Source organism: Dendropsophus ebraccatus, chromosome 14 (genome assembly GCF_027789765.1).
Source record: "Dendropsophus ebraccatus isolate aDenEbr1 chromosome 14, aDenEbr1.pat, whole genome shotgun sequence".
Classification (NCBI taxonomy): domain Eukaryota; kingdom Metazoa; phylum Chordata; class Amphibia; order Anura; family Hylidae; genus Dendropsophus; species Dendropsophus ebraccatus.
In genome coordinates, this window is record NC_091467.1 from 49,991,329 (window position 1) to 50,010,187 (window position 18,859).

The 18,859-nt window shown below is 45.2% G+C and overlaps 3 protein-coding genes across 8 annotated transcripts in view; 1 reads left to right on the top strand and 2 right to left on the bottom strand.

The window, feature by feature from the left end:
* The window catches only part of SYCP2 (synaptonemal complex protein 2), a 123,312-nt gene extending 121,393 nt beyond the window's left edge, over positions 1–1,919 (bottom strand). For 3 of the 4 annotated variants that reach the window (XM_069953415.1, XM_069953414.1, XM_069953412.1), the window contains exon 1: positions 1,795–1,890. The gene's annotated coding sequence lies outside the window, so the exon portion shown is untranslated. Of the gene's footprint in view, positions 1–1,794 lie in introns of all 4 variants that reach the window. The other variant, XM_069953413.1, reaches the window with a different exon arrangement.
* Positions 1,920–13,004: 11,085 nt separating this feature from the next.
* Positions 13,005–15,461, bottom strand: PPP1R3D (protein phosphatase 1 regulatory subunit 3D). Its single transcript, XM_069952490.1, has one exon. It carries the CDS (start codon positions 15,265–15,267, stop codon positions 14,341–14,343), a length of 927 nt encoding a protein of 308 aa, XP_069808591.1. The 5' UTR covers positions 15,268–15,461; the 3' UTR covers positions 13,005–14,340.
* A 635-nt stretch (positions 15,462–16,096) lies between these two features.
* The window catches only part of FAM217B (family with sequence similarity 217 member B), a 37,020-nt gene continuing 34,257 nt past the window's right edge, over positions 16,097–18,859 (top strand). For 2 of the 3 annotated variants that reach the window (XM_069953430.1, XM_069953429.1), the window contains exons 1-2: positions 16,098–16,195; positions 16,290–16,376. The gene's annotated coding sequence lies outside the window, so the exon portion shown is untranslated. Of the gene's footprint in view, positions 16,196–16,289; positions 16,377–18,859 lie in introns of all 3 variants that reach the window. The other variant, XR_011359820.1, reaches the window with a different exon arrangement.

Genomic DNA, 18,859 nt, shown 5'->3' on the forward strand with positions numbered 1-18,859 from the left:
GCACTGGAGCCAGAACCAGGCGGTAGTTTGAAAAATGGACAATACTGCCATGATCTATGCACTGGTGCCGAACAGGTGATAGGAAAAAAAAAATCATATGTCAGGTAAATTAAATGAAACCCCCCCCCCCCCCCCCCCCGAAATAGTACAAGTGGTACAAGCGTTTTAGTTTTATTGTGCAGAAAAATGTGAATTAAAAAAAGAACTGATCCGTTTTTTGTTTTTATAATTATTATGTAAGTGAATGGAAAATGGATCCTAACAGATGGCATCAGTTTTTGCATTTCTTTTTTTCTTTTTTCCATAAAACGGAATCAATAACTGTTTTTGGCAGATATGCTGTAAAAGAAAAGCACAAGCTTTTATGTAATTTTCCCCAAAACACATAAAACATGGTAAGTTGGAAGAGGTCTTAATGACATCTATGAGCTACAATCTATGCCTATTTTTAGGCTAAATAAACAGGTACCATGGGAGAACCCGCCTCCTCCTGCTAGGTCCAGCCCACTTAAAGGGGTTGGCCACTTTATAGTAAAATTGCTCAGTGTACAGATATATTAGGTATACTCACTGTATATACTGACAGCAGCTTCCTGTGTACCCCATAGAGCTAAAATCAGACTCCTCTTCCTCCGGCTGCCCTGCGCTGAGTCTGTCCATAAGATGGCCGACATGAAGGAACATGTGATCCCCCCCCCAAGTGTCCACCATAGGTGTATATATAGACTCACTGTTGGACACTTGGGGGCGGGGCATAGTCACATGCTCCTCCATGTCAGCCATCTTATGAACAGAAAGAAAACAGAGCAGGGCAGCACAGCTTGGAGGAGGGGAGTATTATTTTGGCTCTATGAAGTACACAGGGGGCTGTGCTGTGAGTATACTTACTAATACTGTACACTGGGCAATTTTACTATAAAGTGGCCAACCCAGAAAATGGTGTAAGCATCCGAAATGTTAATTGTTGACAGTATTTTTCAGTCACTGATAAAATGGCTGCTTTTAATGGAAAATGGCTTAAGTATGGCAGGAAATACAGACTACAATACTGACCAAAACAAGTGCATGTCAGTACATTTTATATCAATACAATTTGGGGAACTTTCTGCTGCAAAATAATTTGCAGTATTTCTGTTACTTTGTTGGGAGCTCTTCAGAAGCGAAAAAACTATTGTCAGCATATAAACATAATGGCCAGCACGTGGCACCCCTTTCGAACCCTGAGGAGGCTCTGGCACTCACATAAGTCTCCTGTACTCTCAAATTAGGGGTGCTGGGAGTTGGACCAACATCAAACTAATTCTGATCAGTTTTGCAGCACCATGGCCTGCACATTGGATATCCCTTTTTACACTACTCTGCACCAGTGACATCACTTATGTCACATGACCTCAGCAGCCAATCACCATTCTGTGTCGTGTTCTCTGTGAACTATACAGTGCGCTGTTCTCCCATAGACTTTAATGGAAAGTAAACTTGTATGGGCGCCCAGTGTATCCATGTTCATGATCTGTGGGGTCCAGGCAGTTGGCCCCCCATCTTAGACATATACATATATAGTATACACTACTCATCCCACCATTTTGGTTTCTTAAGGGACCAGATCTATATAGAGGAAAACCTGTGTGAGAAACCCCGAGCAGGTGGCCACACTGGTGTTCACCCTCCTCCCCCTCAACAAATGGACTTTTTTCTGAGGTCCTATGTAAACCTGACGTCTCATGTACAACATGTGCGTTTTTCATGCACATAAACTCTCTCAGCGTTTTCTATGGGTCGGATCTCCCGGTATACCGCGGTTGTTAGCGCTTATGTCGTCATCTTTCCTCTCCGCCAGATCTGCGTTACCTCAGGAGAGGACGTTATCACGTGAGCATCGCTGAAGGGGATGGGACGTGGCTTGCAGCGCGCCTCTCGCGGCCCCTAGCCAATCAGGGCTCGTGTTGCTTCATCGCTGACGGCGGGAATTGTGAAGCCTGAGGTGAGGAGGCGGTCTCCTCTGTGAGGTGACAGTACGGCGGGCACTGGGTATAGGTTGGGATGTGTGGTGAATTACAGCACCTACCTCTATACAACATGAGACCTTCCCGCAGCTAATACATAGTACAAGATGGGTTACCACATATTTCTTATTAGTGTGCATGGTGTAGCCTTATGTGGCGGTATACTGTGTGAGGAGAGCTACTAGCCCCACACTGTACCCCAGCAATACCTGATAGGATTATGCCATCTCTAGGACCTGTCCTCTTCAAGCCGCCCTCCAAACTATTAGAAGTTTGTTGTGTGAAAAAATTATGACATGAGGAGTGTATATCTGTCTGATATGTTTTACCACTTTTTAAACAAATCTTTTAGTCGGCTGTGTTCATATGTTTACAGCTGATCCTTAAAAAATGGATGATGAATGGCCGCCAACAGAACCCATGGAGTACAATAAAAAATTAAAAAAAGGATTTTGTCAGGTCCGTTTTGTGGAGAAAAAAAAAACACTTGAAAAATTGAACGGTACATGCAGCCAAAGGTTACACATGCTTTTTGTTTTTTTTATGTTTTTTGAAAAAAATCATTCTTTTTGTTTCTAAAATAGTTGGTATTAGTACATATTGTGCCAGTTTTTCTCATAAGTTACGTGATTCTTTGACCAATTGGGGTGGTTTGGTTCCCTGGAGAACAGTATACAGCTCCTGTGCAGCTCACACCACATATCGGCCGCGGTCGCAGCAGCTTTAGGGCCAGTTCGCACTGAGCAAGATGGTCGGAAGTCTCCGCCGCGGAATCCCGCCGTGCTCAGTGTGCTTCTGTGAAGCTACCCTAAGGGTACAAACCCACTTGGCGGGTCTGCAGCGAGTCTCCATGCTGCGTTTTTGCAGCGAGACTCGCTGCAGATCCCGGCCCTATACTTTTAATGGCAGACAAACACACAGCAGGGATGTACATCCCTGCTGCGAGTTTGTCTGCAGCCCACCCCATTAACCCCCCGGCCGCCGGAGCTGATACTTCACCTGATCCCGGCTCCGGCGGTTCCCGATGTCTTCAGCAAGCCGGAGCGGGGACCAGGTGAAGTATATGCTTCAGCCAGCCGCCCGCAGCCCCGGCCGCCCGAGGGCGTGTGTGCGATTGGGGCTGCGGGGGGGCGTGTGTGCGATCGGGGCTGCGGGGGGGCGTGTGTGCGATCGGGGCTGCGGGGGGGGGGGGGGGCGATCGGGCGGCCGGGGCTGCGGGCGGCTTGAGCATATACTTCACCTGGTCCCCGCTCCGGCTTGCTGAAGACATCGGGAACCGCCGGAGCCGGGATCAGGTGAAGTATCAGCTCCGGCGGCCGGGGGGTTAATGGGGTGGGCTGCAGACAAACTCGCAGCAGGAATGTACATCCCTGCTGCGTGTTTGTCTGCCATTAAAAGTATAGGGCCGGGATCTGCAGCGAGTCTCGCTGCAAAAACGCAGCATGGAGACTCGCTGCAGATCCGGCAAGTGGGTTTGTAACCTAAGGGTGGGTTCATAGTACCATATCCTCAGCGGATTCCTCGATCCGAGCTTGCAGCAAAATCCGCTGTGGATACCTTAGCTGTCATTTTCAGTGACAGGCCCCCTTAAACCACCGACGCCCAGTACATACTTTACCATGTCCGTGCTCCGGCTGCATCTGAGATTCCCGGCGGTCCCGCCCAGCCAATCAGTGACTGCAGTGGGGCTGTGCACTTATTGGCTGAGTGGGAGCTGGGAGCCTCAGATGCAGTCGGGGGGTTAAGGATGCTGGCATTTACATACAGCAGAACGACAATCCTGCTGCGAATATGTAATCTGATTGAAAATGACAGAGAAGGTATCTGCAGCGGATTTCAAATCCACTGCAGATAACCCACCCACGCTCCCGGGTGCCCTTGCTCCTCATCAGCCAATCAGTGCTGCCGTGCACTGATTGGCTGATGGGGACCGACGGGAGCCTCGCACACAGCCGCGGCGCCGAGCAGGTAATGTATGCTCGGGGCTGCCGGCCGGGGGGGGGCTAAAGGGACCGGGTCCCATACAGACAGCGGATCCGCTGGGTGTATGGGACCCATTCAGCTTTACACTACAGGATCCGCTGCTGATTTCGCTGCAAACTCGAAGCGTGAAATCAACTGCGGATCCGGTACGTGTGAAGCTACCCTAAAGAATTACAGGCTGAAGTGATTTTTGGCAGAGTGCTGGGGAGGTTGAAAGACGTAACATGCTCTCACCTCCTCCGCTCAAGCGCTGATGCTGTTATCCTGCAGCGCTGGTCCCCGGCCATTTCTTGGTCTAGAGAGGGGACCTGGCATGAGATGTGTCAGGCCCCTCAGCCAATCAACGGTCGCAGTGGGATCTTACCTTGGACACTGACTGGCTGAGCAGCCTGACACTTCACGTCCCAGCTCACCTCTCAAACCCAGAAGTGGCCCAGACTGGAGCTGCAAAATACCGGTATCAGCTGGTGAGGTGAGAGCATGTTACTTCTTTCATCTTCCCCAGCATTCTGCCATAATTCACCCCAGCTTGGAATTCTTCTTTATTAGTTGCTGCGAACTCTAAGGGTGCTTTCACACCTACCAGATCCACAGCGGATCTCACTTCTGCGGATTCGAAGCGAGAACCGCTGCGGATCCGGTACCATTCACCCCTATGATAGCACATATTCGCAGCGGGATTAACATCCCGTTGTGAGTATGTGCTTTAACCCCTCGCTGTCCACAGCCCCGCCGCATTAGCCCATCCTCGGCCGCATCCCCCATCTCCGGCCGCATCCAGCAGCCCGCATCCCCTTACCCTGGCCGCATCCTGAAGCCCGCCGCCGAGAGCATAAAGTACCTGCTCGGCGGCGCGGCTGCGGTGAGGCTCCCGCCTTGGACTGGAGCCGGGAGCCTCACTGCAGCCGCGCCGCCGAGCAGGTACTTTATGCTGTCGGCGGCGGGCTGCAGGATGCGGCGGGGGATGGGGGAATGCGGCCGGAGATGGGCTAATGTGGCGGCGGGGCTGCGGACAGCGAGGGGTTAAAGCACATATTCATAGCGGGATGTTAATCCCGCTGCGAATATGTGCTATCATAGGGGTGAATGGTACCGGATCCGCAGCGGTTCTCGCTTCGAATCCGCAGAAGTGAGATCCGCTGTGGATCCGGTAGGTGTGAAGGCACCCTTAGTGTGAAATCCGCTGCGGGTGCCTTAACTGTCACTTTCAATGAGATTACATACTAGCAGCAAGATTATCATCAGTGAAGGGATCCACAGCGGATTTTGCTGTGAAATCTGCTGCAGATCGGTTACATGTGAAGGCACCCTTAAGGATTTCTTTTGTTTAACGTTGGAAAAAAAACCCTGAAAAATCCACCACACACTCACATGTGTGTGAAAAGCCAGGAACAGAAAAAGCATTGTAGACATACTGACCTACTGGGAAAATTTGAACACTATTAAAAGGGTAGCTCACCAAAGATGTTTTTTTTTTTTTACTTTCCAGAATCAACTGGTGTCAGAACATGCCAGAGATTTGTAATTCACTTGTAATAAAAAATCTCACTTCTTCCAGTACTTCTTGTATGTCCTGCAGGAAGGGGTATTCTTCCCAGTCTGAAGTGAATTACAAATCTCTGGCACCAGTTCATTTGAAATTTATTGGTGAACTACCCCCTGAGAAAAAATGTCCAGCAATTCTACCCAAATCTAATTCCTAGAGTTGATACATAAAGTAACAGCCTGTAAAGTATTGGCTGCTCTTCAGATGCCAGGTCCTCTTCATCCATAGTTGATGTAGGGTAACTGACACAATATCTGGGTGACTCTTTGGGACCCTACCTTGTTCAGTAGTTGTCTCAGTAGGTTTTCCATGCTGTTTCTTGACTTGCCAATACGCAGGATGTGCTTGAAGCTGCAGAACCCTAATGTCAATATTAACACAGTAATTAAAAATCCCTCACTATTTTCACAGGTCTGGTCTTCTCCAACCAGGGCCCTGTGTGACCTCTAAGGGTATATATATATCTATACAGTGTTTCTGTATGTAAAGGATTACATTGTAGATTTTTGTTTTTTGTAAATCAGACAGTTTCAGAATACTATTTGTCAGCTGCCGTATGTCCTACAGAAAGTAGTGTTTTTTTCTGTCTTCTCTTCGCTGCCACCTCTGTTCATAACAGGAATTCCACCAAAATTCCAAAACAGGACAACAAAGAGTTAATCTACAAATCCCTCACCCGTTATCTCTTCTGACCATCACCAGTGACCTGTCTGAGCTCAGATTACAGCTGTCACCCAGCTCTGTGCCTGTAATCCTCTGTTATCTGCTTTCTGCTGCCGGCTAACTTCCTCCTCCCCCCTCCCCTCTCCCTAGAGCAGACAGGGTACGACTCCTGCAACAAGTCACAATTTTCAGATTTTTTTGAGTGGATGAAAAAGAGGAAGGAGGGGGGGACCTGGGAAAAGGCTTTTTACATGCAGATAATGGCAGATTTGGCTAATAAACCCAATTACAAAGTTTCTTAAAATCGCCTGGACTATTGATTTCTGCAAAAAAAACAAAAAAAAACAAAACGACAGTGACTCTTTAAGTTTTTTAAAAGAAGGAAATTACATATCTTTCTTTCTTACATCAGTTGATTTGAAAACAATTGTTTTTCTCCAGAGTACCCCTATAAGATTTAGTTCCATATCTGCTGCACGTGTTCCTGAAAATCTGTGAATGTATATTAGCCTACGGGAGCAACCACAAGGATCTTATGACCAATAAGATGACACGCAGCTCTGGATGCTTGTCCATGCAGATCAGTCAGAAGCTTCCAGAAATACTGGTATGTTATATCCTATATACACACACATTACAGGTGAGATAGGACCATAAACCTGACCCATTACTTTAACCTTAGCCAGATCCATTCTAGGGTATGTTCCCACTAAGGAATACACGCTCAGACTTTAACCAGATTCCGCCTCATGGCCCCTGCTTAGAGTTCCGCCTGTCGCATAGACTCCATGATATTCGCTGGCGACTTCCTCTGTCCCAAAGAATTGACATACAGCGGTACCTTGGTTTAAGAGTAACTTGGTTTAAGAGCTCACAGTTTTTCCAAATTGTTACTTGGTTTAAGAGCATTGCTTTGGTTTAAGAGCAACCTGTAGGTGGGAGGGCAAGTGGGGGAGGGGCATGGTCTGCATAGCGGGGTCTACAGCACTGTATTTTGACCCAGGAAGTCTCCCTCACCTTCCATATCATAGTAGATCCACTTCAGGCCGGGGCTTACTTTAGGGGACAGGACTGTGGACGCAATCTCTTCATAGCTGCAACCCCTCCCTCCCCGGACAGAGAGAGCTGCCCACATCTGCCCTGCTCATTCCTTCATGCTCCCTGCAGTCTGTCAGCCTGTGTGTTTCCCATCCTCTCCATTCCTGCTATAATGTGCCTGCACTCACACTCTGGTATTCACACTGCTATATACAAAAGTTTCTGTCTCTGTCCTCCTGCACAACTCTGTGATTCTTACTTCCTGATTGGTCCATGCTGAACACATGCCCCTTCCCCATTGCTGTCATGTGACCACACAGACCTCTGACAGCAGCTTCTCTATTCTAGCCTGTTGTACTATGCTTCTGCATTATAGGGATTTGCATCTCCATCCTGTATCTACAAACTGCTGCTGTGTTATCAGGTTTATGCAGTTACCTTATATTATACTCCACATGCTGGTTGCTGTACTGAACAGTAACTTATAATATCACATATTCTGCTGCTTCTGAATGTTTGTTTCATTTGTTTTACATGTTATTCAGAATCAAAAATCATTATTTTTGGGGTGTGGAACCAATTTCAATAATTTCTTATGGGAAAATTTGCTTTGGTTTAAGAGTGGATTTGGATTACAAGCGCGGTCCCGAAACAAATTATGCTCGTAACACAAGGCTCCACTGTATATCTATGTGTCTATGAGATGGGCGGAACTTCAAGCGGAGGCCGCGCCGCGGAATCTACTTCAATTCTCTGCGGATATTTCATAGTGTGTACATACCCCTAACATGTAATATTTAAACAAATGTGATACATGACACAGGTCCTGTATTAGCCATGCAGTTTGTATCAATTCTCCAGAGTGTTTCTTTACCAAATCTCCCCTTAGTAAAAACAGAGCACAGCACAGTGTGCATAGAAATTTATTGTGTAAGAGATTTACATATGTGAGATGCAGTCGTTTCCAAACACTTCAGTGATTCTGATGAGTAAGGTATAAAATGAAACAACAGTCCCAGAGTATTAGACATAAAATTCCCCACAAGCTGATCAATATGAGCATCAGGAATAGGATGATTAATAGCAGTAATAGCACTTAGACATGGCGGAAATATTTGGCACAAAACTTTGAATCATAATGTACAAGCCAGAAATATGATGCATGGATCTATATATGGGGCACAGGTGGTACACGTCTTCAAAATATACATATCACTGTTATACAGTAATAGATTCCAGACATCCGACAAAGTAACGTTTTACTTATCTGAAACGTAATGTCTAATTTTTTTTTTTTTTGTATATACACAACAGGCAGTGCAGATTGGTGATATATTGGGGTCTGTAGAACAATTGCAATTACAATGTAGATGGTGTATGTGGTACACAAGATACCTTACTTTAGCTCTCTGACACTAGTTTAATGAATTAAAGCCTTTATCCCACTCAGAACTATGTCACACGGTATGGGACCTTACAGGAGTTAATCAAGAGTTGGACAACAATTTCTTATTTGTACCAACTTGTAAGAAATAGTAGCTTGGAAAAAAAATAAACAAGGGGAGGAATTTATTTTAACTTTTCACACAGTTTTACCGGTCATCATTTGTATACATTATGTGTACCTGCACCAAATTTATCAACATTGCACAACCCCCAGTGTACAAACTAGGCCTCAAGACCTTGTGCCCAAGGAAGCATAAAATCATATCTACCTTTACAGGCTACAGAAACTTTACAGCTATTGGATAGCACAATATATATCACTTTATTAATGCCTAATGTTGAGCGGACTTGCCGAACTCTTTACGTTCGGAGGACACCACTGAACCGATTAGTTCGGCTAGTCAGCTCAACAAACTTCTCAAACTGCTTACATGACTACATAGCTATGTGGATATAGCATATCCATTATGTTACTGTAGTTGTCCAAGTTTGCAGTCATCTAAACAAATGTTTTTTATTGTAACTCCGAAGTTTCATAATGCATTTTTGCGTTGTGATTTTAGCCCCAGACAACTACAACAAAGGTATGGAGAGTCTTACTGCTTACATAGATATGTAACCATGTAAGTAGTATGGGATGTCTTTTCTAGTTGTATGTACCCCTTATCATAAACCAGCAGAGTATACAGCTGCTAAACTGTAAGGGGTATGGGTCATGTCAAAGTGTTGGGAAAATTGTTGTAGACTGTCAATCACCAAGCCACATTGACCCTGGATTTGTGCTGTGTTATGCCACAGTGTCTACAAGGTATATTAGTGCTATCATTACACAAAAGTCTGACTTTAATTGCAATAATAACTTTTTTTTTTATTTTTTATAAAAGATACATATTATAAAACACATGTATGTATTGCAGTGTTCTCCAAACTGGCACTACAACTCCCAATGTGCCATGTTGTCCAAAAGCTGCTATGGCATGATGGAAGTTGTAGGTTTGTAACAGCTGAAGTACGCTAATTTACAAATACTTATCAATAAGAAATTCTGCACGTACGTCCGCATCCTGAAACTCTTAGTTTATGCACAGGTAATACTCTATACTTTGACCTTTGTTATTTTATTCAGAGGTTCTTGTGTGCACAGCTAATGTTAGTCAGTACACAGTCCATTCTCCAGCTAGGCTGTTTGTTCAGTTATCCATATTTGTAGTTATTTCTCCCTATAGAAGTCATTGCAGAGTCCTTTCATTTTCATGTGTATTCATTATCGTCTTTACATCCCTGTAAATGCATACGCAACATTCTCTACATTGAGCCTGTGTTCATCTCCATGTTAAAAGACGTCTATATTAATATACAGTAAGCAATTTAGAGGCATTGATCATTTGTAGTAGAGAATTAACCTGTAATTATTCTGACCCCCAGAATTCTATACACAGGCGGTGCAGTAGGCAGAGTGACATAGGCAGCACTTGTTCTGTGAGTGAATACACAACAGCTGTCCCTTCATATATCAGTGCATATTACTTATCTGCTGACACATTGAGGAGAATTATGTGCAGTGACCTTTCATTTAAAGATAGTCTTTGACTACTGCTCCTGCAATTTCTACCTCTTGCCTGCACAAACACATAGATGTCTAGTGCGTGTGCCATGCATATTGTGTACAGTGAAATTACATATAAGTAGTAATTGAACTATAGGACACTGTTTCTCAACCTGTGGCTCTTTAGCCGTTGCAAACCTGCAAGGTCGGAAAACACTTCCATATAGAATTAGTAGTCACAGACAGCCCCAACTGAGGGCCATTCCTTCCCGGGTGCTGGGAAAAGCTGGATCCAGTCCAGGGACACTGGGAAAAGTTTGGGAGAAGCGCTTTATCATTGTAAATTTGCTCATCTCCACTAGTAATATCCCTTAAAAGGGCACTGAGGAACAAGGTAAGAAACTAAACTTCATCCTCAGTGCCCCCTACACTATAGGGGCTTACCAGTAGTTTAGGGTACTATTACACAGAACGATAATTGGCCTAATTGGCCCTATCCGGACGATTATCGTTCCATGTAATAATGACCAGGATCAGCCCATGATCGTTGTCATCCGCTGATCGTTGATATAGATTTTATATTTTTTATAGATTTGTATTATTGTCGGGTGCTGACCGCTCATTGCTACGTGTAATAGCGGTGCGCGGCCGGTGGATGACGATTTACATTACCTATCCAGGCTGCAGGGCTCCTCTTGCGGTTTTCTCCCCGGGTCCCGCGTGCTCCAGCTTCAGAGCGGCATGTCTGAGTTGACAGGCTGCTCAGCCAATCACTGGCCGGGACTGTCACAGCCAGTGATTGGCTGAGCTGCCTGTCAGCTGAGACAGGCCGCTCTGAAGCTGAAGGGTGCGGGACCCGGGGAGAAGAAGACCGCAAGAGGAGCCCTGCAGCCTGGATAGGTAATGTATAAAGTTAAGCAAGGGCTACAAGGACATCGGTAACTGTGTCCCTGCACCCCTTGTTAAACGATAATCGGGCCATGTAATAGGCCCAGTAAACGAGCGCCGATCTAGCAGATCAGCGCTCGTTTACAGTTATTATCGGGCCTTCATTGGCCCGTGTAATAACACCCTTAGATACTTCTAACCTGCTGATAGCTTCCCTTTAATACATGAAAAACTAAACATTATTTTAGTGTAATGCTGAATTATTTAGTACTGGATCTGTAGGCTTATAGCCCTGTACTTGAAAATGCCACTCTATGAGAAAAAAAATACTTTGGTAATAGAAAATTTTTACTTCTACTATAGCTGACAGGACATCTGGTAGTGCAATAGTTCTTGGCATAAGAAAACACTGGTACAATGTTAGGGTATTACAAGAAACAATTATCTGGCCCATATCATTATGTGTAATAGGGCCAGGGATCAGCTGCCAGCTCATTCGCTGGCTGATCGTGTGTCAGGTAAAGAATATCACCCATCAGATGCACACCTCCCCGTGTTATAGGTGATGTGCTGCTGGGGAATAAGAGCAGCAAAGGGCCACATGGATGATTCAGCGATTGTTCACATGGCTCTAAATGCATGATGCTTGAGCCATGTGGGGCCACATTCGCACATGCTGAAATAAATGAATGATCATAAATGTTTGCCGATAAAAACATCACACGGCTATTGGGGATGAAATGTGGTCATTGTTTTTACCACATTCAGAGGGCATATTTGGGAACACAGAGACTGATGAATTCGATAATGTTCTATAGTCTACAATATCCACAGTGTAGTATACAGTTACAGAATATGGAACGGAGCATTTCTGTAATGACAATTGGCTTCTGTGAGCAACAAAGTAAAAAGTTTTCGTGTATATGTGTTTTGTCCAGGGGATCTTCGTTCTGGGTGAATTTTTTGCATTCACTTGGAAGTTTGTGAAGCCCTATGGTCCAGTACTACTGACTGTGATTTGTCTTTTACAGTTTCTTAAATCTTTCCTGCTGTTTTTTTTTATCACTTGTTGTCTGCATAGTTCTTGTACATTGCCCTATTAAAGGAGAAGTCTGGCGAAATTTTTTATTAAAGTATTGTATTGCCCCCCAAAAGTTATACAAATCACCAATATCCACTTATTACGGGAAAGTGCTTTTTTCCCTGCACTTACTACTGCATCAAGGCTTCACTTCCTGGATAAAATTGTGATGTCACGACCCGACTCCCAGAGCTGTGCGGGCTGTGGCTGTTGGAGAGGATGATGGCAGGGGGACACTGAGCATCCCTCTGCCATCATCCTCTCCAGCAGCCACAGCCCGTACAGCTCTAGGACTCGGGTCGTGACATCACCAAGTGAAGCCTTGATGCAGTAGTAAATGCAGGGAAAAAAGCACTTTATGTGCATTTCCCGTAATAAGTGTATATTGGTGATTTGTATAACTTTTGGGGGGCAATACAATACTACTAAAAATTTCGCTGGACTTATCCTTTAGGGTGCCTTCACACCTACCGGATCCGCAGCGGATCTCACTTCTGCGGATTCGAAGCGAGAAACGCTGCGGATCCGGTACCATTCACTCCTATGATAGCTCATACTCACAGCGGGATTGACATCCCGCTGTGAATATGTGCTTTAACCCCCCGCTGTCCACAGCCGCATCCCCCATCCCCGGCCGCATCCTGCAGCCCGCCGCCGAGAGCAGATCAGCTGAGCGGGACCGGAGCCGGGAGCCTCACTGCAGCCGCGCCGCCGAGCAGGCAATGTATGCTCTCGGCGGCGGGCTGCAGGATGCGGCCGGGGATGGGGGGAAGCGGCCGGGGATGGGATATGCGGGCTGCAGGATGCCGCCGGGGATGGGGGGGATGCGGTGAGTATGTGCTATCATAGGAGTGAATGGTACCGGATCTGCAGCGGTTCTCGCTTCGAGATCCGCTGCGGATCCGGTAGGTGTGAAGGCACCCATAAATACAAGAACCCTTAAGAGTTTGCATAGTTGAAGATCATATTCTCTAGGAATGGTTCATATCATAGAACATGGTCTGTGTTACATTTTTCCTGAAACTGTTTATAATGGTAGTTTTTTGGTGACCCTACACAACGCAGTTACGGCATGTGTTAGCCTTATACTTTATCTGTACTTCATTAGTAGTCTCCGCGAATCCTCAGTAACTTGCCAGAACCTGTTTTACTGCAAATTGCTGCGGGATACCATTAGTTGCCAAGGATTCATAGCGAAAACAATGAAGTACAGCTAAGGTATAGATTAAGAACAAAGCTAACGCCTGATGTAACCGCATCATATAGGATCATCCTTAACCCAAAATCCTTTTTAAAGCCCTCCCATAATACAAATAGATATGGCTGAAAAACTGCACATTTGTTGATTATCAAAAGAGGAGGCACAAATGTCTCCTAATGGCTTTACATGGCTTTTATGCTATAGTTGAGATAGTATTCTGAGACCCTCACCGATCAGGAGAACGAGTAGGGAGCAGCGTCAGTCTCAGCAGTGCGACCACCACCGACCAACACTTCTGACATTGCAAACATTTTTTTAATGACAGTGCTTATTTAAAAACAGTGCCCTTTAGATGGACAGGATTTAATGAGGATAGAGTGGTGTTACTATAAGGCATGGGTGTAGCCAACAAGACCTTTCTCTGAAGAAACTACCCCCTGATCAGCTGATTTCCACAGGTCCAGCTAGGTAAATTCCTACTAGCCACACATTTAATATTGCATGACTGTACTGTACCCCCCCCCCCCCCAGTCGACACACTTTGATCCCAGTATGCTGTAATAGTGCATATGGATGGCGATCGTTCTGTAGACAGCCTTCCCTTGCATCTGATGCTGTCAGTATAAATCTTATTTATCACATGTTAACTAGGCTTTAAACACCTTTCACCAAAATGTGCAAACCTAACAACCAAGCAACAGCATTCAACAAATATTTCCGACACAATAGTTACAGCACGCATGCAGAATGATGTGCAAACCACACACGGTTCAGTCCAGCAGCAATATTCACCTGACAGTCACTGACACTGCTTGTTCTAGACTCTAAGTGATGATTCGGTGTGACCACAGAAGCTGCAATGTACAAACCTGAACACACTAGAAATCTATTATATCATGGTTCTCTTCTCCAATAATAGATTGAAACCACAAGGTAATTCTTAAGTTATATAAAATGGATCCAGCTGTGCTCACAGTCTTTGGGCAGTTTAAGTCTGTGGCTCTTAGATATAAAAGAATAGTTTTTCCCATAGTTGTTATCCCAGTAATCCTTGTCGGCAACCTGGTACTTTATGGCAAATTGTACCACGGAGCAGATTTGCTGGATAAAAGGCGGTAATGGAATAACAAAGGCAAATACATCCGTGTTAGGGACCACCTTGCTGTCACTGCTTTGCCAAATTGCTTTTACTTCACATTGAGTTTTCCAGTTGGTGAAGGAATATCTCACTGTGACCGTCTTCTCGAAGGCAAGATTTATCACTCGGATGGTGCCGGAAATCCCCAGCTCCTCAGAACTGGTAGCTTGTTCTAAGCAGACACAATATCGATGCAGACGCTCCAGGAAATCTTCACACTCTCCCGGCTGTTTGAAGTCAGGCTCCAAGTATTCAATGGAAACTTCCAATTCTTGGCTACAACACAGGTCGGAGTTAATAGACAGCCTTGATAGAACATGTAGAGGGATAGATGGCTTGTCAGCTGTGTTAAATACCTTTACCTCAGCCAATTCCAAACCAAGCGAATCTGCAAACCTGACTCTGTGGCATTGAGGCCGACATTTAGCAGCGGTTTTTCTCTCTGGAGAACTAGGCAAAGACTTTGTCCTGCGGCGCATAATAGGCCGCAACTCTGGGTCGCAGCTGTTGCTCACCTTCTCTGTCCGATGGGGACGGCCCGATCTCTGCGGCTCTTTGGTTATGCCGACTCTTGGCCCACCAAATCCATCTGCCAGTTGTACGTGTTGGTAAAGGTCATTGATATAACTTAGGCTGCGGGGGATGCCAAGCTCTGCTTGTTGTTTGCGATTGTGAGGCATTGTAAAAGGATGCAGCATGGAAGACATGGTCATTTGTTCACGAAGAATAAACATCTACATACTGGAATTTATCCAGCAGCGTTTTTTCCTATTTGGCTGTTCTGTTTAAAAGTTGGATGCAGAAAATACTTCAGTCCTGGTAGCAATTGAATCCGGGCAAAAGCCTCAATATCCCCAGTGAATAGTAAATGCGCAGGAGGGTTAATGCACCTTTTCCAATTCCGGGTTCAGCAGCAGCAGCAGCAGTCTTGTTCACACCCCCAAGCTGGGAGGCACTGGCAGCAGCGACTGGTGACCTTATGAATGAACACTCCCACCTTCCCTGGCAGACAGCAGACAGTGCTGGAGGACTCGACATTAATCAGTCTGAGTGCATTGTTCTGCAATCAGGAATAGGGACCGTAATAAAACACACTGACAGTGCTTTTCCTTTCTGTGCAGCAGCCATAGGGTTGGCAATGTTATTGTTGTGTGTCAGCTGTATAAATGTCCTTTGTCGTGATTGGATCAATGCATCCTCATAGTGTGCCGGCCCTGCCTCTCAGGCGTAGGATCTTTCCTCTTACTGCTAAGAATTGGCATCTTGCAAAACCATATTTTTTTTTTACAATCATCTGTGTGCTTAGCTGGACTGTACAGTATGTGTACGTGCCCCTTGACACGTGCACCAGAATGGATTGTAGCAAATAAGCAAGAGCAACTGCACCTACATCATAGCTGTCCTCTGGCATTTTGCAGACTCTTCACCGGAAAAGCAGCTAAATATATTGTGTCAGTCAGGTATCCATGAAGAGCAGTGCTATCTATGTTATGTGAAGCACAACCCATAATGCTTTGCTCTGGTAATGACAGCCCTGTCGCTTTGAGGTTGGAGGAGGTGGAGTTTTGTGGTTTATTTACTCACCTCGCAGCTAGGATTTCTTCGGTGACAGCACAACAAATAGTGCCAGGCTGATGGCAGATAACGGATATGGGAAGGCAGGTAAAGGGTGCAGTGATGGTGACAGAGAGCTGGATGCAGTAGTGGCGAGGAAGTCTTCTGCTAGGTTATTTCTCTGTTTTATATTTTGCAATAGGGAGCATTCTATTGGCAATGTGTGATGGGATCTGAAGTCCAGGATTGGCTTTTTAAAAGATGATCAGGATCAGAGTACTAAAGCATGGTAATGTAAGATATGATGTGATATTACATGCTGTGTCTGTATTTGCTGTATAGTGGAGTAACATACAGATCCGTACTAGATACATTGTTATATAAGTTGTGCTTTCTGCCTAATAATAACACTAAAAAGTCTATATGGTTCATACAGATTCAAGTGCCTGTTAGAAATTGTAAGTTCAAGTGGAGGGTGTTGCCTGTGTAAGGAGCCTGCATTCCTGTTAAAATGCTGCATTGATCAATGTTAAATAATAATCATGCAGGTATGAAGTATAGAGTATGGAGAATATTGAGTGCTTATGGCATCTTCATGAAAGCTTTCATCTGATTAACTTTTGTATTTATTAAGATGCTGATTTGGACAGATAAGGGAATTATTTATCATGTCATCAGAGCATCATATTGAACATGAGAAGATTTACTAATATTGCAGTTAGGTACATTAAGACTTCTTGCACACTTCTGTCATTTGTAGTCCACATACTGTCCGCAATTGGATTTTATGGTCCAGATCAAGTCTGGACATGACACTATATGGTCAAAATATGTGTTACAGGCTCCTAGACCTAAACTATTATTGCGGCATGATCTGCGATTGTGGGTGGCCCACATGGATCCATGGTTTTGCAGACTGAAGAACCCCTACAGCTGTGTGCAGCAGGCCTTACAAATATGACAGTAAACTTATATTAGCTGCAGAATATGGACAGTGTTGGAACAACTATGCATCACCGCACGGCTGATTCATTACAGCGCGGCGCATATCTGTACAGTTCCCCCGCTCCCAGCATCTTATCACAGATGCTGCCCCAGCAAGGGAGAGTCTGTTACAGGCATTCCATGGCATTCCAATGTGTGAATTCATCCTAAGGGTACTATTATAAGGGCCGATAGGGGCCAGATAACAACTGTAAACGAGCGCCGATCTGCTAGATTGGTGCTCGTTTACTGGGCCTGTTACACGGCCCGATAATCGTTTAACAAGGGCTGCAAGGACATTGTTACCGATGTCCTTGCAGCCCTTGCTTAAACGGTATACATTACAGCCCTCTAGCGTGGATAGGTAATGTAGGTCGTCAGTCGCCGGCCGTGCACTGCTATTACACGTAGTGGTGCACGGTTGGCGCCCGACAATTATAGGTTCTAAACCTATATCAACGATCAGCCGATGACAATGATCATCGGCTGATCGTTGTCTTTATTACACGGAGTGATAATTGGCCGAATCAGGCCGATTATCGTTCCGTGTAATAGTACCCTAAGAGTGATGGATAGGGTTGAGGTATGGGCTTTGTGTGGCATTTATGTTATTCCACACCAGACTTCCCCAACCATGTTATGGACCTTGCTGTGTGCACTGGGGGACAATCCTGCTGGGAGAGAAGGGGGCCAAACAATTGTCCACATACCCCTGAACACCCCCCCCCCCCCCATCCCTCCAACTTTAGCTGGCTCCAGCATTTTTTTTTTTTACACCCCTGATAAAGTTTGACCTGTCATCCACAGAACATGTTTCCTCTGCTCCAGAAGCCAGTAGTTGGCTTTATACCACACACACTCTTTGCATTGCGCTGGGTGATGTAAGGCTTGCATGCAGCTGCTTGGACATGGAAGCTACAGGCACAGTAGAGCATTGGTGACTTTTCTGCACTGGTTGACCCTGCTCTGTTAGTTTATGTTGCTGTGCTTTTTTAAACACTTCCATAATATTACTACGCACAGCTGATGGTGGAAGATATAAGAAGGGAGGAATGTCAGGATCTGACTTGTTGCGGTGGTGGTTCCTTTTACAGTGAGCTCTATAGAACAACCCATTCTATCACTAATGTAAAGGCAATTGCATTGGTAGGGGGTAGATTTTATACAACTGCAGCATTGGGACTGATGAAAAAATAGTTAAGAGGTGTGTAGCAATACTTATGTCCTAACGGCTCCTTCACAATGAGCAAAAGTGGCGGAATTTCAAGCAAAGCGGGAGCGGGCCCTTAGCGTATGTTCACACTGAGTAAATCAGGCGGAATTCTGCCTGCCTTAGTGTGCCGTAGCCTGTCTATGGGAGAGTCTGCGTGCCACCACCACTCTCCACTCAAAGAAATTCTTCGAGGGGAGAGTGGTGGCAGCAGAGGCGTGGGAGCTCTCCCATAGACAGGCTACGGCACTCTGAGGCAGGCGGAATTCCGCCTGATTTACTCAGTGTGAACATAACCTTATAGTGTAATTCCATTTCATGTAAGGTCTGGGCTATACAACAATATCACAGGGTCACATTGAAGTATTGTAAGTGATGATTGTCAAGGTGGTCACATTATTATAGGATGCAACTTTGACACGGCATTTGTGAAAAAATCTAAACATTGCAAAATGTTTATATTTTCAGCATCGAGACCAACTATCTGCAATGTGTCAGCAATTTTCTTTAGGTGTTGCATATCTTAAATGACCTGCAATTCTCACACTCCAAAAATGTTTGTTACTGCAATGCAACAG

Excerpts from the sequence above, each read along its gene's own strand:
- PPP1R3D (XM_069952490.1), bottom strand. The coding sequence starts at position 15,267 with ATGTTTATTCTTCGTGAACAAATGACCATGTCTTCCATGCTGCATCCT.